Source organism: Pinus tabuliformis, chromosome 2_1 (genome assembly GCF_031772625.1).
Source record: "Pinus tabuliformis cultivar Carrire ecotype Pingquan chromosome 2_1, CPIR1, whole genome shotgun sequence".
Taxonomy (NCBI): domain Eukaryota; kingdom Viridiplantae; phylum Streptophyta; class Pinopsida; order Pinales; family Pinaceae; genus Pinus; species Pinus tabuliformis.
The window spans coordinates 979,439,919-979,466,187 of record NC_142299.1 but is presented as its reverse complement, the minus strand read 5'-3'; the positions used below and the strand labels follow the sequence as shown (position 1 = coordinate 979,466,187).

At 40.2% G+C, this 26,269-nt stretch overlaps 1 protein-coding gene across 6 annotated transcripts in view; it reads right to left on the bottom strand.

The window, feature by feature from the left end:
- LOC149203912 (uncharacterized) overlaps positions 1–26,269 on the bottom strand; it is a 387,797-nt gene that overhangs the window by 270,155 nt on the left and 91,373 nt on the right. For 5 of the 6 annotated variants that reach the window (XR_016253984.1, XR_016253983.1, XM_089403611.1 and 2 more), the window contains 6 exons: positions 23,595–23,707; positions 23,240–23,431; positions 23,030–23,098; positions 22,542–22,641; positions 22,388–22,459; positions 22,178–22,275 (listed from right to left, as the gene is read on the bottom strand). Coding sequence is in view for 4 of the 6 variants with exons in the window: in XM_089403611.1 (XP_089259737.1) it covers positions 22,178–22,275; positions 22,388–22,459; positions 22,542–22,641; positions 23,030–23,098; positions 23,240–23,431; positions 23,595–23,707 (644 nt within the window). In the remaining 2 variants the exon portion in view is untranslated. The remainder of the gene's footprint in view (positions 1–22,177; positions 22,276–22,387; positions 22,460–22,541; positions 22,642–23,029; positions 23,099–23,239; positions 23,432–23,594; positions 23,708–26,269) is intronic. The other variant, XM_089403610.1, reaches the window with a different exon arrangement.

Below are 26,269 nucleotides of genomic sequence, written 5' to 3'. Positions count from 1 at the left end.
AACATCCCTGGGGGGATGTTCTTACTATATGACATTTACTGATGACTTCTCTCGCAAAACCTGGATATACTTCTTGAAGAAGAAGGATGAGGCTTTCATGTGGTTCCGTACCTTCAAAGCCTTGGTGGAAAATATGACCGGAAAGAAGATCAAGATTTTGAGGACTGACAATGGCACTGAATATGAGTCAAATGAGTTCAAAGACTTTTACAGAGAAGCTGGCATTAAGAGGGAGCTTGCTGCTGAGTTCGAGATGAAAGACCTAGGACTGATGCACTATTTCCTAGGCCTGGAGGTCTGGCAGAGACCTGGAGAGATTTTCCTTTCTCAAGGAAAGTATATTGTGAAGCTTCTGGAAAGATTTGGGATGGTGGACTGTAAGTCCGTGTAGACACCAATGGAACTCAACTTTAAGAAGTTGAGTGGCAGCGCTGCAGGGCCTATCTTGGCCAATCCTACTGAGTATCGTCAACTCATAGGAGCTTTGATGTTCTTAGTGAACACCCGTCCGGACATATGTTTTGCAGTGAATACTTTGAGTCAACAGATGGTTGAGCCTCATCATTTTCACTGGGTTGGTGCCAAGAATCTTTTGAGATATCTTCGGGGCACGATAAACCATGGGTTGAGATACACTGCCGGGAGTGTGATACTCCGGGGATACACTGATGCCGATTGGGCTGGCAGTGTGGTGGATCGTAAGAGCACATCTGGATGTTGTTTCAATCTTGGTTCTGCTTCGATCTCATGGATGAGCAGGAAGCAGAAGTCGGTGGCTTTGAGCACCGTGGAGGCCGAATACATTGCTGCTAGTATGGCCTGTTGTGAAGCAGTTTGGTTGAGGAAGCTCTTTAGTGAGCTGTTCCAACATGTGCTAGATACCACTGTAATACTCTGTGATAATCAGAGTGGGATTCGTATGACTGAGAATCCTGTGTTCCACGACCGATCCAAGCATATTGATATCAGGTACCACTTTATCCGGGATATGGTACAGCGAGGCGCCGTAAGGCTCGATCATATAGGAACTGATGAGCAGGTCGCGGATATTCTCACTAAGCCCCTGGGGAAGGTCAAGTTCCTAACCTTCCGTGAGAGTCTTGGTGTCGTGGAAAGACCCTATGATGTGGGTCCTGTTGGACGATGAGCTCTGGAAGCTCTGGGGGGCTTTGGGGATAGCTTCTCGGAGCTATAAGCACTCATAATGCTTCTGCCCCACCCTTGTGATTATTGAGCTGGTTCGCCACTCATTTAATCTGTGCCCCGTATGCATCCTACCCATTGAGTTCAGGGCTCATGGGAAGTACCTCTCATTTGGCCAATGAGGTGTGGAAAAGCTAGAGACTATTAGCAAAGACTGATGGACGCATCAGAGATTGCCGTACTCTCTATCTAGGATGGCATGGTCCAACCACTTGATCTGGGATCAAGATTTGTGAGGTCTGGGACCTCTGGACTGATTATGTCAGTCGGGGAATGATGTCTTTGCGACTGACCCACTTCTGTTCTGAAATAAAGAAGCCAGCAAAGCAAGTTTCGGCGGGATGACTCACGATGTTAATTGCACTAATAGATGGAGTTCTCCCTAGTTGAGAGGGAGTGTTAAATTTGGACAACTAGGTCCAAACTCCATGTTCTGATGCTCAGATTAAGAGGCTAATATTTTTGTTGGATTCCTCTTTCTGAGAGGTGTAAAATCCATATAAAAATAGTCTTAATCCGATGAGCAGAACTTATATTTTGAATTTATTATTCTTAATAAATTATATGTGCAAGGTCAGCCAGTTTTGTAATGTAGGCTCACATGCCCAACAGATGTGTCACACACCCTCATTGATGTATATATATACAGGAAAAGTTGGAGAGAATTTAAACACAACACAACTCACATCTTTCTCTCTCATCCTCAAAGTACAAACTACCTGGAGGACGAATTTCAGCCACACGTGGGAAGGACAAAGAGGATTTTTCTGCTGCTAGGGTTTCGCTTGGGTTGACTCATCTACTGGTTGGAGGGTTGTTGTGACACATGCTGGGCTGGCTGACCAAAGGAGACTTTGCTGGTTGAAGCATCCTGTTGACCGCCGAAACGAACACATACATTTTTCTTGTTTCAGATTTGTCTTCTGTAAGATCTGCTTATATGTTCTATCTGCATTTTGCTTATCTACTTGTATGATTGCTGTGAGAAAAGTGAAATTGCTCTTAGCATAGAACATCTACAAAACTTTACAAGTTAGCAATAATGTAATAAGCCCATTGTATTAAATATATGGTATTGAGAGAACCATGGTAATGACCCATGGTATTATATATATGAGACCTGTATAGAGGCTAGATACTCCCCTTGAAGAGAGGTCAAGGATTATTGTATGGGCAAGCATATGGCTTATGGAGTGTTCTCCTTCCTTAAGGAGTGATTGTATGGTGTTACCCTACCTTAAGGGTTTTGATTAATAAAGAGAAGCATTTCTATATTCAATCCTGTTATTTTTAGGTATATTTCTATAGTTTTATATTTTTAGGCCAGATGTAGTATACCTATGGGGATAGTATGGGGTACAGAGGGAGGTACCCAAGGGAATAATGTAATAATGGGATGGGCCATAGTTAATAAATAAAATGGTTAACTTGCACCATGTAAGGGACCACAAGTAGTTAGCAATAATATAATAAGTCCATTGTATTAGATATATGGTAGTAAGAGAACTATGGTAATAACCCATAGTATTGTATGTATGAGGCTTATATAGAGGCTAGAGACTCCCCTTGGAGAGAGGTCAAGGAACACTGTATGGATAAGCATATGGCTTGTGGAGTGTTCTCCTTCATTAAGGAGTGATTGTATGGTGTTGCCCTACCTTAAGGATTTTTATTAATAAAGAGAAGCATTTCTATATTTTGTGTTTGTAATTCTCTTGAGATTATTTACAGTGATTAGGTATATTGGCATCATTTCATATATTTGCAAGTCAGATCTATTATAAGTGGTATCGAAGCACTTTCTTTGGCAAGCGAAGAGATTTTTTTTTTTTTGCAAGAAATATTTGGGGAAGCGAGTTTGCAGATCAGATCTGAAACTTTTGGTGCAAAATTTGTAGAATCAAATTGCAGATCTGGATTATTTGTGAAAAATACCCAATTTCAAAAAAATAACATCGACCGAATCGAAGTCCGCATGAGGGAGATATCGCTGATTTAAAAATTAGCTATGCTGCAGAAATCTTTTTACGAAAATCCGTGGACAGCGGATCTCCAATTAATTTTTTTCATTTTTGTGGGGGAATTTTGATAAACTAATTGCAAATCTGAAAGCCTCTTGAAAAATTACCCAATTTAAAAAAAAAAAATCGGTCGAATCAGAGTCCGGATGAGGGAAGTATAGCTGATTTAAAATCAGATCTTTTTTAAGAATTTTTTGTGACGACGGGACAGTTGCAGCACAACTTTGAAATTCCAGAGTGCCTAGATCGGGATTTCTATCACATGAGAAGATGCAGAATGGTCGTTCCATTTCTGAAAACATGTCATAATAAGGACTCTGAGCAATATTGACCGAACTGTGGCCATTTTAAATTTTCGCCAAGTGATTTTTTCAAAACCCTCTTCGTGGCTTCTAGCAAGATGGTTTTTACAGGAAAGATGATAGCTCTACTATTGAAGAATTCATAAGAAGAAAAAAGTTCACATATGAGAAAAATTGGAAAGGTTTCGTATGGCTTGGTTTGCAAGATGAGGCTACCATATGGTGGAGATCATTTGACAGCAAGAAGTTGTACAAACTTTCAGATGAAGAATTTGAAAAATTCATTTTAGACAAATGGTCTCATGCTGGAAAACAAGATAATGAGAAACATATGGGGTTATTTTCTACTGGTATCTCCTTATTACAGGTTCATAGATATATTCAAAAGGAGAAAATCATTGTGTCTATAAATCCTAGTTGCAAGCAAAATCTTATAAATGTTAATTTGGCAAAAAAATTGCAAGTTCCAGCAAAACACATTGAAATTGCACAGATTGATAATGAGGACGTTCAAGTTTATAAAGATTTGAAGATTGTTATGGACAAGTATGTATTGCATTCCGATTTTTATGCTTCAAATATGGCTAATGTGGATGTTGTTTTGGGATACCCTTGGATGGAATCTGTTGGCACTATCAATATTAATGTGCAGAAGAAATTCCTGAAGCTCTGTTATAATAATTAAAAAAAAAAAAAAAAAAATTACATTACAGGATATTTCCATCAATAAACAAGTAGAGTCCAAGGAGACTGAAGCAGAAGATATTCCAGGTACTGACACATCAGATGAGGAATCCGTAGTTGAAGTAATACTGGAAGATAAGCAACAACCGCAGGCACCCTAGCATGTACCAAATACCAATCAGGCTCCATTAGGTGGTGCATTAAAGAAAGATACACCGTTGGTTAAAACTTCAGCATATCACCACCCACATCACCCAGCAAGAAAACAACCAACACGATGGCAACAAATTAGCCACAAGGACACCAACCCCTGCACGACTGATAGAGAGGGGCGACGATCCACCCACAACACATCAACACAGAAGAGCCGTCAAGTTTAACTTCCATCTCAAGTGAGCGAGGCACCAGCTAGATCGAGGGTTCACCTTTCTCTTGGATGGCTAGATGCATGTGCATGGTACCAGTGGACTACTTTTTGAGTACATCTTATTATTTGTGTTCTTCTTATGTTTCGAGAACGAAACATGTTTAAGCGGGGCTGGAATGTAGCATACCTAGGGGGGGATAGTATGGGGTACAGAGGGAGGTACCCAAGGGAATAATGTAATAATGTGATGGGCCATAGTTAATAAATAAAGTGGTTAACCCGCATCATATAAGGGACCAAAAGTAGTTAGCAATAATGTAATAAGCCCATTGTATTAGATATATGGTATTGAGAGAACCATGGTAATGACCCATGGTATTGTATGTATGAGGCCTATATAGAGGCTAGAGACTCCCCTTGGAGAGAGGTCAAAGAATATTGTATGGACAAGCATATGGCTTGTGGAGTGTTCTCCTTCCTTAAGGGGTGATTGTATGGTGTTGCCCTACCTTAAGGGTTTTCATTAATAAAGAGAAGCATTTCTATATTTTGTGTTTGTAATTCTCTTGAGATTATTTACAGTTATTGGGTATATTGGCATAATTTCATATATTTGCAAGTCAGATCTATTATAGAATTTTTGGATTTCGTTTAGACAAAACTCTTCTTTGAGGCTTTTTCTAGAGGATCTCCAATTTTGGTTGATTTATAACGGTAAGTCATCCATAAATTCTTGTGCCCTAGGTATGCCCTAGAAGGGAAACCTAGCTTGTATTTTCTCAGATAAGTGGCTTTCTTAAGGGTTGCATAAGCCTTGTATTCAGTGGAATAAACTATAAGAAACCCTTTCTCCTCCCTTGCCTTTACCCAGTGAATACCTTGGAAGCATTTCTTCCCACGATTATTCATAAAACCCTAGGTCTAGCGCAAGTCTTTCCTAGGTCTTTAAAAGAGAGCGAAGAGCCTTTTGGAGTAGTTAAATCATCACATAGAGCTTCTTTAAGAGGTCCTACCTCATCTCCTAGAGTCTTGACCTTAGAAACACCTATTACCATTATCATATCTAAAACCCTAGATATTAATCTCTACAACTCTTCTTGGAGAGCATGTTAACTTCCTTGAAGCATTGAGACATTGTTGTGTCTCTCCTAGAACGAGCTTGGTGGAATCACTTCATGCCTGAATCATTGAGCTATCCATCCTAAGTGATTCTCTTTCTACCGGGACTCCTCCCATCGGTGAAAGTCTGTAAAGAACAAGGGACCTTGACTAGGGTGACAGTGGGTCGTTGCCCCATTGTTATCACTTTAGACTAGTAGTTATCCCTTAGGTTTCCCTTTCTTATGGCTCTGCTAGATTGTGTAGTAACAAACCCAATTAATATATCCCCAATCTTCTAAAAGTATTTTATTTTATTATTTTATTATTATTCTATAATCTCCCCCTTGACTTCATCTTAAGTGACTTTTTAATTTATTTAAGTCACTTTTGGCCTTTTCCCCTTAATTAACATTTTCCCATTTCAATTAACTGACTACTTAAAGTCATTTTTAATCTAGGAAAATCGTAAATCGCCCACCATACTCTCTTTGGCCGCTGGAACTCACTTCTCATCATCCCATCCTGTAGATCATTTCGTTCTGATTCCAACGAGCTATTACAGTAAGGTGTTCTGTCAAATATTGCTCCCGGAATGCCACCTTTAGCGTGATTAATTATGTTATGCTTCATAATAACCTATTAAAATTGGCAACTGGGGCCAAATTCCACCGTGAAACAACTCATTTGATGGATATGATGATTGCGTTGATTCCTCTTTTCGAGAGGTCCAAGATTGATATAAAGATCATCTCATTCAGACAAGTAGAAGTGTAATTTTGAATTTATTACCTCACATGTGCAAATTGTTCAGGTCAGCGTCAGCTAAATGTAGGCTCAAGAAGCCCAATGGATGTGTCTCTTCACCCACAACGAAGTATATAAATAGAAAAGACCTCACATCTCATTTGGACATCCATCACTCACACATTCTTCTCTCTTTCTTCATCAAATTGATTCGTACAGCTTGGGCAGCTTCTCTCTCTCTCACAAGTACAGCTAGGAAGACAGAATTTCTAGGCTAAATCACAGAACCGAAATTACAAAATTTCAAACAGTTTCACCAACGTTGACCGAGGTTGTTTTGACCAGTTTCGACTGCGGTTTTGAGGGCAGAATTTCGATTTCCTTAGCCCACATTAACTGCCACAGAAATCAAGGATTTTGGGGTTGTTTGACCTACGTTGACCGTAGAGTTGATAGTAGGTTGACTGAGTTTGACCAAAGTTTTTGTGACTATTTTGGGTTGACTTTGACCACTGCTAGACACTGAACTTCACTACCTTTTGTGAAAATTCCTAGATCTAACAATCTCAGGAATCCTACTGCAACCAACTGAATATACTTCACCTAGATCGTAAATTACATTACAAACTTATTTCAAATTTCTTCTTGAAACATTGAAGTAAATTACTGAAGTAGCCTACACCAAATTAAATATGATTCTGAAACATAGAAACTAAGCAAGGAAATACAAACACATAGGACACCATTATTTTTGGACAAATGTCCCCAGAAAAAACCCAACTTGGGAAAACCGGTGCAGCAGTGAGGGTTTTATTTTATTATGCAACAGTGAAATCTGAGTACATCTATGGATGCCCAACTGGCAATCCAAACAACAAGAAAATCTAGCAGAGATATTCCCTAACCAACCCCGGCACTCGTGTTAACTACACTTGCGTGTTCCTAGACTTGCATGTTCCTACACTCACGTTCCTGCACTCGCACGTCCCTGCACTCGCGCATTCTTGCACTCGTGAGTTCCTGCACTCGCACGTCCCTGCACTCGCGCATTCTTGCACTCGTGAGTTCCTGCACTCATGAGTTCCTGCACTTGCGTTCCTGCACTCACGAGTTCCTACGCTCGCGTTCCTGCAATGGGAATAACTCAGCCTCTTGCTACTGCCTCTCCGAATCTAGAAATCTTCCTCCGGATCACTATCTGTTAAAATTGGCAACTAGGGCCAAACTCCATGTGGGTCATATTATTTATGGCAGCTGATATTTTTATTGGATCCCTCTCATTGAGCGGTGTAGGATTGATCTAAAGATCGTCTGATTCCAATAAGTATTTATGAAGTTATGAATTTATTTATGTTATGGACAAATTGTTAAGTCGGCCAGCAACTTATGTAGGCTCAGAAGCCCAACAGTCATGTCTATTCAACCTCTACGTTTTAGTATAAATAGAAGAGGACTTCAAGTCATTTCTACACATACTTGGATCTCTTCCTCTGTCTATTTGTCTTTGGGTTTTAGTAGGATGAGAGATCCTAAGGAAAAGCCGGAAAAGTCGAAACTGCCGGAAAAGCCGGAACTACCGGAAAAGCCAGAAACGCTGGAATTGTCTGAAAAGCCGGAAAAGACGGAAAAGTCGAAACTGCCGGAAAAGCCGGAACTACCGGAAAAGCCGGAACTGCCGGAAAAGTTGGAAACACCGGAAAAGTCGGAAAAGCTGGAAAAGCCGGAACTGCCGGAAAAGTCGAAACTGTAGGAAAAGCCGGAAAAGCTGGAAATACCGGAAAAGCCAGAAAAGCTAGAAATGTCGGAACTGTCGGAACTATCGAAAAATCCGAAACTGCCGGAAAAGCCGGAACTACCAGGAACTGCCGAAACAGCCGGAGCATCTGTCTCCGAAGGAAGTCAGCATGACATATGAGATCATGGCCAACATCATAAGCAGCATGATGATATGAGCATGGGCAACATAATGATGCATGATGATATGAGCATGGGCAGCATAATGATAAATGAGATCATGAGCATGGGCAGCTTGATGATGAATAAGACCATGGAAGATGTAGCATGATGAGTAGCATGAAGATGAGAGCAGCTTAGTCATCAAGATTCAACACATGTGATAGTACAGCAAGGTGTCACACGGTAATGTGCAGCAAATAGACGAGATGCAGTGCTATGATAGGTGAACGAGTCACCTTAGAGAATCAGTTGAAGCAATGTCTTCAACTGATCTCATGCCGATATCAAAAGTCAAAGTGATTGACTTCTATTTTAAATGTACTATCTCTCTCACTTTCTCTGCTGAACTTTGAAGAACATAAAAGAAGAATTGATCAAGGGTTTCCCCACATTGGGGTTTGTCCCTGGCTAGCGCAACATCTTGTGTCCTCTTGTCTTGGCTTGTCTTCTACGATTTATATTTATGTTCTATTTGCAGTTTACTTTATGCTGATGTGATTGCTAATGTGGAAAATAAATTGAAATAAATTGCTCTAGCATAGAACATACCTAAAATTAACATGGTATCAGAGCTAAGGTGAAGATAATGCCCAAGCAAGAGTGAAAGAGCAATCACCAAAGACAATAGGGACAAGACAAAAGGATCAATGTGTTCCACATCTCTCTTCTAAGTTCCAAAAGGGTGAAGTCGAAGCAGAACATATTATCATAATGGCGTAGCGGAAGTTTCTGATGGCCCATCTAAAGATCACTTCATTGGGAAGTTTGGATCTAAGGGTGGAAGGAAAGGCGGATGCCTTGGTTTCAATAAGTTCAGCCATTATGCGAAGGAGTGTCCGAAGGTAATGCAAGTCATCAAGGAAATGGTCGACTCTTCAAAGAAAGCAAGGCACCCCGAATCACTTTTATGTACCTCATCGCAAGAAGAACCCGGTGTCCATCTCGGAAATGGAAGTCAAAGGTTTCAAGGTGTCACTCATCGATGGAAAGGTACGTGTTTGGAAATAGAATTTTCAAAGATGTTTTTGAGTTCAGGGTTGTATCAAATTGTAGGAAGTCCACTAGGGACCATGTCCATTGTCACGTAGCACCGAAGGTCTGTGAGTCAGATGGTGACAGGGATGCCTGAATTCAAAAGGAGCATGAAAGTACATGTCTGAGATGTACCGAAGGAAAATCTTACAAGGGGACCATTCCCCTCATGTAGCAGGTCCACAGGTCTAGAACAACCCAAGGGGTCTGAGATTGATAATCAGGAATCTCACATATGCAGGTGGAAGAAAGCCCTCTATGGCTTGAAGCAAAACACCCCAAGCATAGTATGAGAGGATCGATAGTTGTCTGATAAAGCTGAGATTCACTAGGAGTGAAACGGATCCAAACCATCCGAAGGTTGTGGATGATAGACCTCTCATACCAGCACCTTATGAGGACAACCTACTTCTAATAGATGCAGACCCTCTCATTTGCAGAAGTAAGAGGAAGTTGGATTCCAGATGTGGAATGGTGAACTGCAAGCCTGTGACTACCTCGAGGATCTTAACTTTCAGAAGTTATATGGTAGTGATGTCGAACTAGATTTGGGAAACGCCTCTGAAGCTCATAAACTCATTCGCATTGATGTTCTTGGTGAACTTCCGTCTGGACATATGTTTTGCAGTTAGCATGGTGAGCTCATATTTGGTTGAATCTCACTGGATTGGTGCCAAGAATCTTCTAAAATGTCTTCGGGGCACAATCTCTCATGGATTGAGATACACTGCCAGAAATATGAAACTGCATGATTATTCGAATGCTGATTAGGTAGGCAGTGTGGAGGATCATTAGAGCACTTCTTAGTGTTGTTTCTCTTTGGATTCTGCTTCGATATCATGGATAAGCAGGAAGCAGAAGTCGATTGTTATAAGCATCACTGAGACCGGATACATATCTACGAGTATGATCTCGTATGAAGCTACCTGGTTGGGGAAGCTCTTCAAGTGAGTTGTTTGTACCACTGTGATTCTCTGTGACAACCAGAGGTGGGATTTGATTATTGAGGAATCCCGTATTCGATGATTACTCCAGCAGATAGACATCAAATACTACCTTATCTGGGATATGGTAAGTCTATGAGCAAGGAAGCTCCATCGTTATGAGATGATGTACAGGTTGCTACACTTTGTCTAAGCGCCAAGGGAAAAATCAAATCTGTGATTTTCCCGAACGACTTGGAGTCGTCAAGAGACCCTTGTACAAGGGTCCTACATGTTGTATACATTGAGCTCTAGGAGCTCTGGGGGCTTGTGGTTCTTACTGGAGCAACATACGACCACAGGGTGACTCACCCTCCCCTGGTGGTGCGCACTGGGACAGGATGATTCACTCTCCTGTGGACAGGATGATTCGCTCTCCTGTGGACAAGATGATTCGCTCTCTTGTGGGACAAGATGATTCGCTCTCTTGTGGGACAGGATGATTCGCTCTCCTGTGGACAGGATGATTCGCTCTCCTATGAACAAGATGATTCGCTCTCTTGTGGGACAAGATGATTCGCTCTCTTGTGGGACAGGATGATTCGCTCTCCTGTGTAGCAGGATGATTAATTCTCCTGTGAGGTCTAGATGATGTGTTCTCCATGACGATTGTGTAGCAGGATGATTAATTCTCCTGTGAGGTCTGGATGATGTGTTCTCCATGAAGATTGTGTAGCAGGATGATTAATTCTCCTGTGAGGTCTAGATGATGTGTTCTCCATGATGATTGTGTAGCAGGATGATTAGTTCTCCTGTGAGGTCTGGATGATGTGTTCTCCATGACGACTATGTAGCAGGATGATTAGTTCTCCTGTGAGGACAGGATTGATTAAGTTCTCATGTCGAGGCATCCTACCCATGCAGTCTGGGACTCATGGGAAGTACCTCTCATCTGATCAATGAGCAGGGAAATGAGGATAGGGACCATAGTAGTACCGATGGAGGCATTGTTGTATCTAACGTACTCCCTATGCTAGGATGACCTTCATTGATCTAGGATCAATGATACTGGTCTGGGACCAGTGGTAGGAGTTGTACCCACTATGACACTGACTTCGGGTCAGTTGAGAACTGGTCTGGGACCAGTGGTACATACTCTGAGACTGGCTTCAAGTCAGTAGAGTATTGGTCTGGGACCAGTGGTAGGAGTTGTACCTACTATGACACTGACTTCAGGTCGGTTGAGGACTGGTCTGCGACCAGTGGTAGACACTCTAAGACTGACTTCGGGTCAGTGGAGAATGGTATGACACATTCTCGACCAATTCTTCTTTTTCATGGTTCAGCAGAGCTAAGTTGAGCAGAGCAGAGCAGAGCAAAGCCAACAGAGCTAAGCAAAGCCAGAAGAGCCAGCAGAGTAGAGCAGAGCCAACAAAGTTGAGTAGAGCAAAGCAGAGCCAGCAGAGTTAAGCAGAGCTGAGCAGAGCTAAGCAGAGCTAAGAAGAGCAATGCAGGGCACTGACAGCAGAGATAGTACAGTTGGACATATGGATCAACGGATGGAGTTCTCCCTAGTTGAAAGGGAGTGTTAAAATTGGCAACTAGGGCCAAACTCCTTGTGGGTCATATTAGTTATGGCAGCTGATATTTTTATTGGATCCCTCTTATTGAGAGGTGTAGGATTGATCTAAAGATCATCTGATTTCGATAAGTATTTATGAAGTTATGAATTTATTTATGTTATGGACAAATTGTTAAGTCGGCCAGCAACTTATGTAGGCTCAGAAGCCCAACAGTCATGTCTATTCAACCTCTACATTTTAGTATAAATAGAAGAGGACTTCAAGTCATTTCTACACACGCTTGGATCTCTTCCTCTCTCTACTTGTCTTTGGGTTTTAGTAGGATGAGAGATCCTAAGGAAAAGACGGAAAAGTCGAAACTGCCGAAAAAGCCAGAAAAGCCGGAACTGCCGAAAAAGCCTGAATAGCCGAAAAAGCCGGAAAAGCTGGAATTGTCGGAAAAGACGGGACAACAGAAATTGCCGGAAAAGCCGAAACTGCCGGAAAAGTCGGAAAAGCCAGAACTGCCAGAAAAGCCAGAGACGCCAGAAATACCAGAAAAGCCGGAAAAGCCGGAAAAGTCGGAACTGTCGGAAAAGCTGGAATTGCTGGAAAAGTCGGAAAAGCCGGAAATATCGAAAAAGCCAAAAAAAGTCGACAATGTCAGAACTGTCGGAAAAGTCGGAACTGCCGAAACAATCGGAGCATCTATCTCTGAAGGAAGGCAGCATGATGTATGAGATCATGGGCAACATAATAAGCAGCATGATGATATGAGCATGGGCGGCATAATGATGCATGATGATATGAGCATGGGCAACATAATGATGAATGAGATCATGAGCATGGGCAGCTTGATGATGAATAAGACCATGGAAGATGCAACATGATGAGCAACATGAAGATGAGAGCAGCTTAGTCATCAAGGTTCAACACATGTGACAGTACAACAAGGTGTCACACAGTAATGTGCAGCAAATAGACGAGATGCAGCACTATGATAGGTGAACAAGTCACCTTAGAGAATCAGTTGAAGCAATATGTCTTCAACTGATCTCATGCTGATATCAAAAGTCAAAGTGATTGACTTCTATTGTAAATGTACTATCTCTCTCACTTTCTCTACTGAACTTTGAAGAACATAAAAGAAGAATTGATCAAGGGTTTCCCCACATTGGGGTTTGTCCCTGGCTAGCGCCACATCTTGTGTCCTCTTGTCTTGGCTTGTCTTCTGCGATTTATATTTATGTTCTATCTGCAGTTTACTTTATGCTGATGTGATTGCTAATGTGGAAAAGAAATTGAAATAAATTGCTCTAGCATAGAACATACCTAAAATTAACACTATCCCTGCCCCTCTACTGCAAAATATCTCTTCAATCAGAATTTCCTCCTGAGAACTTTTCACTTTAGAAATTCGATCTCTTGGTCTCTCGCTGTATTTTCTAAATGAACCTCAAGCCCCTTCTTATATCTCTCTGTTGGAAAACCAACAGCCTAGAATTAACTCCTAATCAAAGGCTCAGATAATTTTGACTTGATCTCCGTCTTTATCTAGAAGATTCATCCATAATTAGAATAATACACATTAATATTTTAATTTTCCTAAGTTTAGACTTAGGAACTCCATTAAAAATATTAATTATTTTAATATAATTGTCTCTGGGTAGAATTTCCCAAAACGGTTTATGGGTTCTTTGGAATGCATATGCCCAAGCAGAGTTGCGGGGGAGCGCTCCCCCCTCTTCGAACCCGCTCCCAATCCGCACTCCGGGCGGGAGCGGCTCGGGAGCGCGCTCCCGATAAAAAAAATTGCGCTCCCTGCCAAAATCGGGAGCGTCGCTCCCGGAGCGAAAATTACAGCTCGGGAGCGATCAGGGAGTGATCGCTCCCGAGCGTTAAAATTTCGCTCCGGGAGCGATTCAATCGACGCCGGGAGAAATAAATAAAAATAATAATAATAATAATATTAATATTAATATTAATAATATTATAATAATAACAATAATAATATATATATATAATAATAATAATAAAATTAATTAATTAATTAAAAAAAAAATATGTTTTAAAATCACATTGGGGCAAAAAACATTTCATTATCACTTGAATGAGTTGAGTTTAGCTGGAGAGCAAGAGCAAAGGAGCGAGGAGAAGCAAGGAGCAAGCGCTGAGGGAGGAGCAAGCCTGCAAAGAGATTAGTAACTTAATAATTTAGTATTTTAAACATTAGTTAGGTAGTAATTTAGTTTAGTTTAGTTAGTTAAATTTAGTTTAGTTTAGTTTATTAACTTTATTTAGTACAAAAATCATGAATCTAAATTAAATTAATAAATTAAATTAATTAATCTAAATTAATTAAATTAATTTTCTCATTCATATTCCCATTCCCATTCCCATTAAATTTTGTAGATTCAGAAGCCTACAAATATCAAACATCATGGACCTGACTATATTTCTTGGCATTTTCCTCTTCTTGGTCCCTTTTATGGTTATTATGGCGCTGGAGAGTAGGAAATGGAGGGGCCAAAATGCAGAGGGGGTCGAAGAAGCTGGAGAAAGTGGATTTGATGAAAACCCTGGTGAGGAGGAGCTGGAGGAGGGTGAACATGACTCTCAAAAAACTAAACAAGACCAAACCCCATTGTGGAAATATGTTAACAGGCCTGAAGCAGGGAGAGGGGGTGGAACCACTAAATTTCATTGCCCCCATTGCAACAATAATTATACAGGTTCATACACCCGTGCCAGAAAACACCTCTGCGGGAAAAGGCCATGGGATGGAGATAAACAAATAGGAATCAAAACTTGTCCAGCGGTGTCAGCAGCGGATAGAGCCAAATACATAAGGGAAGAGGAGGAAGCCCAATACAAATCTAAAAAATCAAGGGGTTTCTTTGAACCAAGCTCACAATCACAAGCACAAAGAACTCCTTCAGCATCCTCCCAAGGCAGTGGATATGGAGGCACAGGGTCATCAGCTTTAAGGCGTAGAACCATATCAGATTTCCTTGATGAGGGGTGTAGGAATGATGTGGATTCAAAGGTTTACAGGTTTCTCTATGCATGTGGGATACCATTCAATGTTCTTCGCTCACCTTATTGGCACAAAATGGTTTCTGACATAAATGATGCCCCTAAAGGATACAAGAGCCCTGGGTTGGACTTGATCATGAAAAAGCAAAAATATCACATTCTTTGAATAGAATGACAAGTTCTTGGACTGACCATGGGGTGTCCATTGTATCTGATGGATGGACAAATGTAAAAGGCAAGCCATTGATAAATTTTCTTGCTATGTCTGTTAGTTGTGCCATCTTTCTAACTACACATGATTACTCAGACAAGTTCAGGACCGCCATCAACATTGCAGAAGCATTACTTGAAACAATTGACCGTATTGGGCCATACAATGTCATCCAAGTCATCACTGATAATGCTCCTAATTGTAAGGCAGCGGGAGCAATTATTGAGGATAAATACCCCAACATATTTTGGTCTGGATGTTTGGTTCACACATTGAACCTTCTGATGCATGATGTTGTCAAGAACAAAAATGCACAATACAAATGGATTGGTGATTTGTACAAGAAAGGCAAACAAATGATAAAATTTATTACAAATCATAGCAATACCCATGGCCTTTTCCGCAGTCACTTGAGATTGGAGTTGTTGAAGATTGCGAAGACCAGATTTGGTAGCTATTACCTCACCTTCAGGCGCCTTTTGAAGGTAAGAGAGTCATTGGCTAGCATGGTATCAAGTCCACATTGGCAGGTATTAAAGGAAAGGGCTACAAATGCAGCTGACAGGCGAGGTTTTGAACTGGTGGAGGAGGCCGCTCTTGATGGTCAGTTTTGGACAAGTGTGAGGCAAGTATTGGATTTCACCAAGCCCATTTATCACATGATTCGGTTTGCAGATACAGACAAACCAGTGATTGGCGAGGTGTATGAGTAGATGGATACCATGTTGGGGCAAATAAAAGATATTGTTCATAACAGAGATCCCGACTTGTACAAACTGATTCACGATTGTGTGTGTGAATGGTGGAATAGACTTAATCTTCCACTACATTGCTTAGCGTATATCCTTACGCCAAAATACTACTCTACATCTTGGTTGGGCCAACCTGCACCGGGGGGTGGGATTAGGACCAAACCCCATTTAGATGCAGAGGTAACTAGTGGATATTTGCAAGCATTAGAAAAGTTGATACCTGACAAGGAGGAATGTGCAGTTGTGCGCCTTGAAATAGGCAAATACTTCAGTGGCACTCGTTTGTTTGGTAACTTCCATGCAATGGAAGACAAAGATAGATTTGATTCTCTCACATGGTGGGAAACATATGGCGGCCAAGGACTTTTGCCAAAATTGGCAAAAAAAGTTCTTTCACAGGTTGTAAATACTTCTTCTGCAGAGAGGTGTTGGAGCACCTACAGCTTCATACATAATGTGAAAAGAACAGACTCAATGAAAACCGAGCAGAAAGCTTGGTTTATGTGCACTACAACTTTGAGGTTGTTGAGTCATTACTGTGATCGGGCTTATGAGGATCCCACATATAAAATTTGGGACAATCACCCAGAGGATGACAATTTGGAGGATGGCACTATACATCTTGAAGAACTGGAAGAGGAACTTATAAGGGATGAAGATGAAGCAGCTGCAGCAGCCATGCCACCTCCACCATCCAGTAGCAGTGCTCGAGTTCCGAGTCTTGTTCCTTTGCTGTCGCCACCTCCATCTACACCCTCACGTGGAGGGCATGTGCCTTCTAGTTCTAGTCGTCGGTCTGTGCGGGAGACTCCTAGAAGACCACCACGACCTGCTTATACTCCTCGAGACTCTCGTGGCAAGGGCCACAAGTAGATTTACAGTTTACTTGTCTTTTCTAGTTTCTATTAGTTTTCATAACTGTTGAGTCTTAAGTCCTTGACTCTTGACTCTTGACTCTTTCATATCATAATGATATTTTTTGTAAACAATATATGACTGTGACAATGAAAATTTGAAGTTTGAAGTTGGCAATTATAACTCATTGGTAATGATTGTGAATTATGAATATGATGCTTCGTGAAAGACTAAAGTTGTTTCATTTCATTTCATTATTCATGTTTCATTTTATAACATTTCATTTCATGTTAACAATTAGAAGTTAGGACTTAGAAATATCTAAGATATTATTTCTTGTAATGGTTAAACTTAGCTTACAAGTACAACTTTGGTGATCAATGATGATAAATGTTATATATTGAATTTTCAATTTTGAAAACATGAAGTTGAAACTTTAAGATTGAATTTGATGAATCATTATTCACGAGACTCAATATGTTGCAGTTGTAATATGTATTTTACTAACTTGTGGACATGGTTGATGAAAATTATAACTTCTAGATGATTGATGTGATATGGTTCAATGATCAATCTATGTTTTTTAATGTTTTTTATATCTAATTCATCATTCTCCATGTTTTTGTTGACATATATGTATCAAAAATTAAAAATATATATATATTTTTAAAAAATCGCTCCGGGATTCGCTCCCAAACCGGGAGCTTCTGAAAATGTCGCTCCCACTCCCAAGTAACATTGTGCCCAAGCCTCCATGCAAAATTTGAGGCGTATAGCACATCCGATGCTACCCCAAATCAACACTCCCTCTTAGCGAGGAATGTGCTTTAGCAATATACTGCTACTGCATACTACTCTAACTGGGAAGCATCGTCCTCTGCGGCGCTAATGTCTAACATGCTGTCCACCAAGGACTGCGCTGCTGCTGCTATTGTATTGCTTCCTTTGACACTGCCACTGCCAATGCTACATACGTACTACAGCTCCCTCTCAAATGTTGCATCTACTATGCTGTTAGCACTACCACTACTAACATTGCATCCAAACTGCAACTCAGTTGCTGAGAGAAGCAACTGAAAAACATCCAAAATTGGATAAGTATCCCGTGGATACACCTCGGTGCTGAAAGCCTGATTGTTGCTAGTTGCATGCTGTCTTCTGAAGCCACTGTGCTGCTAAAGCTCTGCACTGTGCCTCCATGTACGGTTGCCTCTCTGCTCTGCGTTGCTCAAGTTTTGGCGCTACTAACTACTGCATCTGTTGCTCCAACACTCCATGGCACCAACTGAAAACTCCACCATCCCGCTACTACTAATCATGGGCTCCCATAGCAAGGTGATGATCCAAGAGGTGGGCTCAAGGATCCTGCCCATCTGTAGCTCTATTGAACTACAGTTCTATATCAGTCCACCTCCCTCTTGGAGGTATCTTGGTTGTCATGGCGAACTCCTACTCCTGTTCGATCTTTGTGGCTGCAACCTTAGGATTGTGCTTCTCATCCTTGTCCTTTTTCTTCACGGGACACTGGGAAGCATAGTGGCCCATCTCGCCACATCTGAAACACTTCACCTTGCAAACGTCCTTCTTTCGTCTTTGTTGCCCCTTTGATGCAAGGGTTGCGTTATCCTCCTCCTCTACTTTGGGCTTCAACCCACTGTTGCTGCTGCTTTCGTCAAGTTTGACCTTGACCAGGTCTCTCCTCAGCTCTTCTTGTTTTAGAGTTGCCCACATCTCATCCCAATTTGGCAATGCTGCTCTGCCCAGGATACTCTGGACAAAGACTTGCCATTCATCTGAGACAGAATTTAGAGCCAGTCTCACTAACTCTGAATCCTAAGGTGTATGCCCCGCAACCGACAACTCATCACAGGTCTCCTTCAGCTTTGCGAGGAATGGATCCACACGTTCTCCCTTCTGCAAATGCACAAATCTCAACTTCTATTCCAAGTACATCTTCCAATGCTCAGAAGATCCCTGATACAATGTGGCCAAAGCATCCCACATCTCTTTAGCAGTTGCTCTGCTAGCAACGTGGCACGCCACGGGATCCTTAACTCCATCCAGGATCATCCTCTTGGCCTTTTCCATTCCATCTTTGTACTTCTTCAGCGGATCTACATCCGCGGGGACAGCTACCACACTATCAACATACATCTTGAGGGCATGCTCATCTAGAAAGAAGGACATTCCAGCCTTCCAGAGGACGTAGTTGGAAGCTCTGTCCAACTTGTCCTGATCCCTCAAGCCACTGGTTTCCATATCCTCTGAAAACTATCGAACAACTCCCTCTTTCTCCTTATTTGCTTCTAGGCTGGCTTATGCACTCGTTGATGGAGTTGGTAAGTTTGTTGCTCCTCTGCGGCTCAGCAAATGAGAAATATTGATTTCCTCGGCAAGAAATCACTGAGGAAGTATTCCCTCACCATGCGATTTTCTTCCTTCTTCCGATGGCTTTTCTGCCAGCACTCAGCTTGTAGAAAACTATGTCCCTCTAGCTTTGCGCTGATGCTCTGCATGGTTCCCTCTGCTTTGGCAAATTATCGATCCGGTAATATTACCTGTCTGTCAGCTCACTCAAATAGACACCCATGAAAATATAGCCCTCCTGACTAGAACTGCGCAATCCCTCAGGGGATTCAAACTGCTGCTTGCTGCAGCAAGTTGGCCCTTGCTTCAATGTTAGATCTGTTCTTCCTGTTTCACATTAACACCTCTGATACCATGTGAAAATTCCTAGATCTAAAATCTTAGGAATCCTATTGCAACCAACTAAATCTACTTCACCTAGATCGTAAATTACATTACAAACTTATTTCAAATTTCTTCTTGAAACATTGAAGTAAATTACTAAAGTAGCCTACACCAAATTAAATACGATTCTGAAACATAGAAACTGAGCAAGGAAATACAAACACATAGGACACTGTTATTTTTGGACAAATGTCCCCGGAAAAACCCAAATTAGAATTAGGAAAACCGGTGTAGCAGTGAGGGTTTTATTTTATTATGTAGCAATGAAATTTGAGTACATCTATGGATGCCCAACTGGCAATCCAAACAACAAGAAAATCTGGCAGAGATATTCCCTAAGCAACCTCGACACTTGTGTTGCCTGCACTCACGTTCCTGCACTTGCGCGTTCTTGCACTTACACGTTCCTGCACTCGCGCGTCCCTGCACTCACGCATTCCTGCACTCATGAGTTCCTGCACTCTTGCGTCCCTGCACTCAAGCGTTCCTGCACTCATGAGTTCCTGCACTCGCACGTTCCTGCACTCGCACATTCCTGCCCTCGCATTCCTGCACTCGCGTGTTCCTGCACTGGGAATAACTCAGCCTCTTGCTACTGCCTCTCTGGATCTAGAAATCTTCCTCCGGATCACTATCCCTGCCCCTCTACTGCAAAAGATCTCTTCGATCAGAATTTCCTCCTAAGAACTTCTCACTTTAGAAATTCGATCTCTTGATCTCTTGGTGTATTTTCCAAATGACCCTCAAGCCCCTTCTTATATCTTTTTGTTGGACAACCAACGGCCTAGATTAACTCCTAATCAAAGGCTCAGATCATTTTGACTTGATCTTCGTCTTTATCTAGAAGATTCACCCACAATTAGATTAATACCCATTAATATTTTAATTTTCCTAAGTTTAGACTTAGGAACTCCATTAAAAATATTAATTATTTTAATATAATTGTCTCTGGGGGAATTTCCCAAAACGGTTTTTGGGTTCTTTGGAATGGATGTGCCCAAGCCTCCCTGCAAAATTTGAGGCTTAGAGCACATCTGATGCTACCCCAAATCAGTACCTTTGACCAGGCTTCAAAGGAGGTGTTTTATTATTGTTTTGACTAAAGTTGACTTTCTGGTTAGGGCTGAAGTTTGACTGCAGTTAACTACAGAATTTGACAGGGCTGATTTGACTTTGTATTGGGCTAATCAATTTGACTTTTGTACTCTCTCTCTCTCTGTTGAACAATTGCATAATAAGAAGATTTGATCAAAGGGTTTTCCCCACATTGGGGTTTTTCCCTGGCATCCGCCAAATCCAGTGTTATCTTGTCTTGGCTTGTCTTTTGCAAAAAAAAAAATTGTTCTATCTGCATTAACTATCAATGTGATTAATGGTTTATGTGATTGCTACTGGAAATAGTTGGGAATTGTTATTAGGCTGCTAAAGGAACATTGAAGTAAATTGTGCTAAGCATAGAACATACCATTGTTATCTAAAAATTAACATAATGTCGTTTTATGAGAATTATCAAAAAGCAACGGAACCAAAAACAAGTTGTGTGAAATACTCATGATGATGAATATGCCAAGCGAATGCCATCGAATCCCATAAAAACTCCTCAAAACCCCTCAAGGACCCCTGATGACGTAATCTTGCCCCTGTGACTTGGCCATCACGTACTATGAAAATCCATCCTGACTGTACTATAGAGGAAACTGAAAATCAGGTTGTTACAATCTTAGAAAGCATGGTGCATTATGAGCTATTTGGTGGAATCATTCTAATTATTTTTTCTAATGCCCCACCATCATTTAATTGGGATTATTTGGGCATCATCAAATCTAATCATAGTAAATATTCAAACCATTTTTTTTAGTTCTTACATGTGATCAACTCCATGCATATGGACCAATAATTACATGTGAACAACTAGCTTCTTATGTATGAAAATAACCAGACATATAGACAGATGCTTTTGTTGTAACCAAAACACTTGCCATCGTCATGTTGAAGCAATACAAACGGGGGAAAATCACTGCTGGAAATGAAATAATGTTTGTTCAAGGTTGAATGGGAGGGATAAAAGTCCATTGAGATGAACAAACAACAAAGATTCAAAGGATAAAGTTGAAGCATGTCCCACTAACATGATAAGTTGAGGCTGCCAAACAGGATTAAAAAATAGCTAAATATGATAACTGCAAAAAGTTTGAACAAGTGTGGGTGACAATATGGAGTTTATTACGATTGTATCAACAAAAATGAAGGCACTGGCATATCATTCTAGGACACATTTCATTTTCACTTAGCTTTGTGATAAAGAATTCGTAAGTCGAAAGCACAAGTAACCTAAGGAACAATCATAAGAAAAGCAATAGTGAAATTAAAAATGGTTGTAAATGTATGTTATGTCAATTCAATATAACTGATGGTGCAATGGTAGGTCTCTATTCATCACTGCAAGAAACCAAAAGTAAACACGAAAGAGTTCAGCATGTCAGCTATGTGTTCCGCATGCTAAAGTACAGGACATGTGCCTCTGACTAAAATGTTTGAACAAGTTGATAACATGTTAAATTACCCTATAAGATGTGAAATTGAAATGCAAGAACTGGGAAGTAGATAAAATATATGAAGAATTATTTAAACAATGCAAGATTAGATGGCTTTAACCTTTGAGAATAGAAAAACGTACATAGAGTAAATGTTTGTACAATAGCCAACCAGTGCACTTGAAATTGCAAATGCAACACAAAAATTTCCAGGCATTTCAAAAGAACCAATCAAGGCAACCTGCAAGAAGGAACTTATCCGGTGTAAAATTACAAGTTTTACATGTCAACTATACAAGCATAATGTGTAGTTAGTCCATACCATTTTATGCACAAAGACTATTAAGACCTACCCAACCAACTATGGCCGAAATAAGAAACTGGATCCAGTCCAGGGGTGTCAAGCCTGGATTCCTCTTTGCTGGCTGCACAAATTTGTTTATTGAGTTTTAGTCTCTCAATGCATTTTTGTTATGGCTTATCTCAAGATGCATTCCAAAATCTTACCAGAATCGTCTCCATGTCTGCCATGGGAATGTCCTTATAGTGTTTAATGTGGATACTCCTATCAACAGATTGAAATATGTCACTGTGAGGTGTTGTTGTCCTGCAAAGCCAATAACATAAAGAATTATACCGATCTGTTCCAGACAAATTTCACTTTGAGCTCTTTGAACAGCAGTGCTTTGCTGGCTAACATGTTTCCAGAAAACTAACATTACAGTCATGTGCTAAACTATGATGGACAGCTTTTGCTTCATCCCTTTTAGGAAGAAAGTTTCCCAAGTTTCCAGCTATCATCTATGTCTCTAATAACTTAAAACTGTGGACCAAGATAGGTACAAAATTTATTGAGGTCAATAAAGCCAAAAATATTTAGATTCTATTAACCCTCAAGGTACATGAATAGTTAAGACTTTGTCACAGTACAAAGACGAGAAAACCTCCTAAAAAAATTATTTGTTTTTGAATGTAGTTCATGATGAACATGCTACCTGTATATAATAATCATCTGCTCAAATGTTGGCTCTTGAATTGTGTTTTTTCCAAATAAATTTCTCAAACTGCAAAGCATTGAATGAGAATAAGTCACAGGTGCTCATTTTGGATGACGTAATCAACATAGTTTCCTTCATCTTTACAACTATAAGCTACACACAATAACATAGCATGCCAAAACAAACTCATTTAACATTAATCATCACCTGAATTTCATGTTCTCTAATCGTATGCGCTCGACATAAAGATCCTTGCCCAATAGGTTTCCAACTTCCTCGTTCACTTCTGTGGATGCTCTGCTTCTTATAGAACGGGAAAGCGATAAGCTCATCTGGTAGCCCGAACGCACAATCGTTTCATCTTTATCAGTGGAGGTTCTCATAAATAAATATCCAAGTCTGTTTATGAAAAGGAGGTGAAGTAAGAAATGACAAACCACCAAATCAAAATTAATGTTCATATAAATTAGATCCCAATTGAAATCCAATCCAATGTTTCAAGAAACTTTCCCCATCCTACTAAGTATCCATTATAAATCATGCCCAGACACTAGCTGCCTACCCTGTCCGCAGAAGTAGCCATTCCCAAGCTCGAGAAAGAAGCATATCCACCTTCTCCATAATAAAGTAACCACTGGTGTTGTCAATCCCAATGCCTCGACGGAAAATAACAAACTTCACAACAAAAGATAGAAGAAACAGATTATCAAAGAATATTCAAATTTTCTATTTCTCTAATATTCTAATTATAAAGTTGTATTTCCTCCAACTAGATACCATATGTAATGACAACAGATAATTTGTTTTACATCCAAAATGAAAAATGATCTTTGATTATTTATGTAGCAAAAAATGGAGATGGGAACAGCAAAAATACAATATGTGTTGCATATATTGTCACTTTTTTCCATTTCTGACAACAGATAGGAGATGTTCCTATGAAAACTATCAATGTAAGTGAATAAATGAGTATTGAACTAGCATTGACAGAGTATTTCTTTAGATGTGAGTGCGTGTATATGCTCTTGACTATGACAATAAATAATTGTTTCTTTTGAAAATTATGCACAGTATGATTTTCATGTGTAAAGGAGGTATTGGATTAGGTGAGATGTAAACATCACATATTTAAACCAAAATCATGAATAACTTGGCAAAGGCAAAAGTATGAATCTCATTCCCATAAACATAGTAAATGAAAAACCTCAAACATTTTAAATTTAAAGGAGAAAAACTTAAAATTTCAAAAAGAGATTGAAACTTTGAATATATATATATATAGATAGATAGATAGATAGCTGAGTCTAGGCCCGGGCCAGCCCCAATCTTAGATGGAAAAACAATATTCCCACCTGCAGGATTGTTGAAGCACGTGGTAGCTTCAAAAGGTCTTCTACATAGGCTTGGTGTCTTAGCATGCAGAATATGATTTATTGCCTCTTTAGGTGCTTGCTTGGTGGAGTAAGTGATTTATGTCTTCTTTCCTAATTCTAACTTAGGAAAAGTACAATAATTAAAGTCAATTAATTACTATGGACTATTAAGTTATTTTCTAAGGATAAATAATTTAATCATTTCAGTGACATAGAAAAAATCTCAACCACTGATCTCCAAGATCTTCTAGAAGGGAGACTAGGGTTAGGGATTTGGACTTAACAAAGATTATAAAAGAAGCTAATGAAGAGGTGAAGACACAAGAACTCAAGAGAGTGAGTCACAACAAGTGAGAGAGAGATTTCTCTAGTGCAAGTGGCTTAGTAGACTGAAGTGCAAAGGAGAAGTACGGGAGAATTTGGGGGTGAATCCAAGAGACCAAGTTGTGGAGATTGTAACGCTGGGTTGTTGAAGATGAGGTCAATTTTATTGGAGTCGCTGATTCGTTAGAGGCCAAGTTTCCTAAGGTGCAAAAGCAGCTTTGGGGAAGACGCAGGGTTGATTTGCCTGCAAATTGATTGGACCGAATTTCTCCAAGCCAATTTCCTTCAGAGGCCAATTTCTAGTTGGCCGAATTCATTCTCTGGGGGGCGAGCTTTTTTTTGTGTTATGTGGTTCACAAACCCAGCAATCGGTGATCACTACGTCCACGAAATATTTGTACTAGGAAAATCCATTCGAAGGGATCACTCCCTGTCGGCTCAACCATGGAGCCTAACCCCAAGAGTGTCCAAAAAAATGAACCCATAACCTCTCAATAGCATAGGTGCTTTAACAACGGGGACTCAACCAATTGAGCTAACCCTCAAGGCTCTGTGGGGGCAGAGTTACAGGTTCCAGTTGTATTTTTCCTTGTATCTTTGTGGATCGAAAACCCAAATTTTCCATATTAATAGATGATGAAGAATCGTTGTGGGTGAATTATTTTTGCAATGTGTGCTCGATCTTTCTAATTTAAATTTTGCTTCATATATATATATAGAAGTTAAAAATGCCATTGATTTTATTTTTCAATAATTCACAATTTATTTTGCTAAATAAATAAAGTGTTGGGAATAAAATTAATTGTCATGAGAAAATAAATATGGGCTGGTATTTGGAAATTTAACATGGTATTAGAGCTTTCTAGATAAATTAGAGAGAGAGAGAGAGAGATCTGAGATCACGAAGGTTTGCAGTAGTGAGTTTCTCCTTTCTACGGCAATAGAATTATTTTTAAATTTTGTAGTTGAGTTTTGTGGTCGTGGTCGATTTATGAAGATGGCATCACTAAGTACTTTGTAATATGAAGATAGGTTGGATGGGGCCGCTAATTTCAGTTCCTAGAAGGAGCAAATTACCATGATTTTAAAGATGAATGGTTTGTGGGATCTTGTGAACACAGAGATTCAAGTTCCTTCAGTTGCAAACCTTGCAGCGACGCAAAATCCTAAAGATATGAAAGCAAGGAGTATAATTTTGGATGGTGTGAGTGATCACATAATTCCTCACATTTTAGGGAAGGACACCAAACATCAAATGTGGGTAGCTCTGACTAGTCTTTATTAAAGCACGAATGAAAACAGGAAAATAGTGTCGCGGGAGAAATTAAGTAGCATCAAGATGAACAGATCTCAGACCATAACATTTTACTTCATACGGATCCAATAAGCTTGTGATGAGCTTGCAATTGTTGGGGAAACTGTGATTGATTTGGAGTTGGTGAAAGTTGCTCTGAAGGGTTGCGTTAAGCACTGGACAACCTTTGTAGATGGGATCCTTGCTAGGAAACAACTTCCTAATTAGAGTCGGTTTTGGGATGAT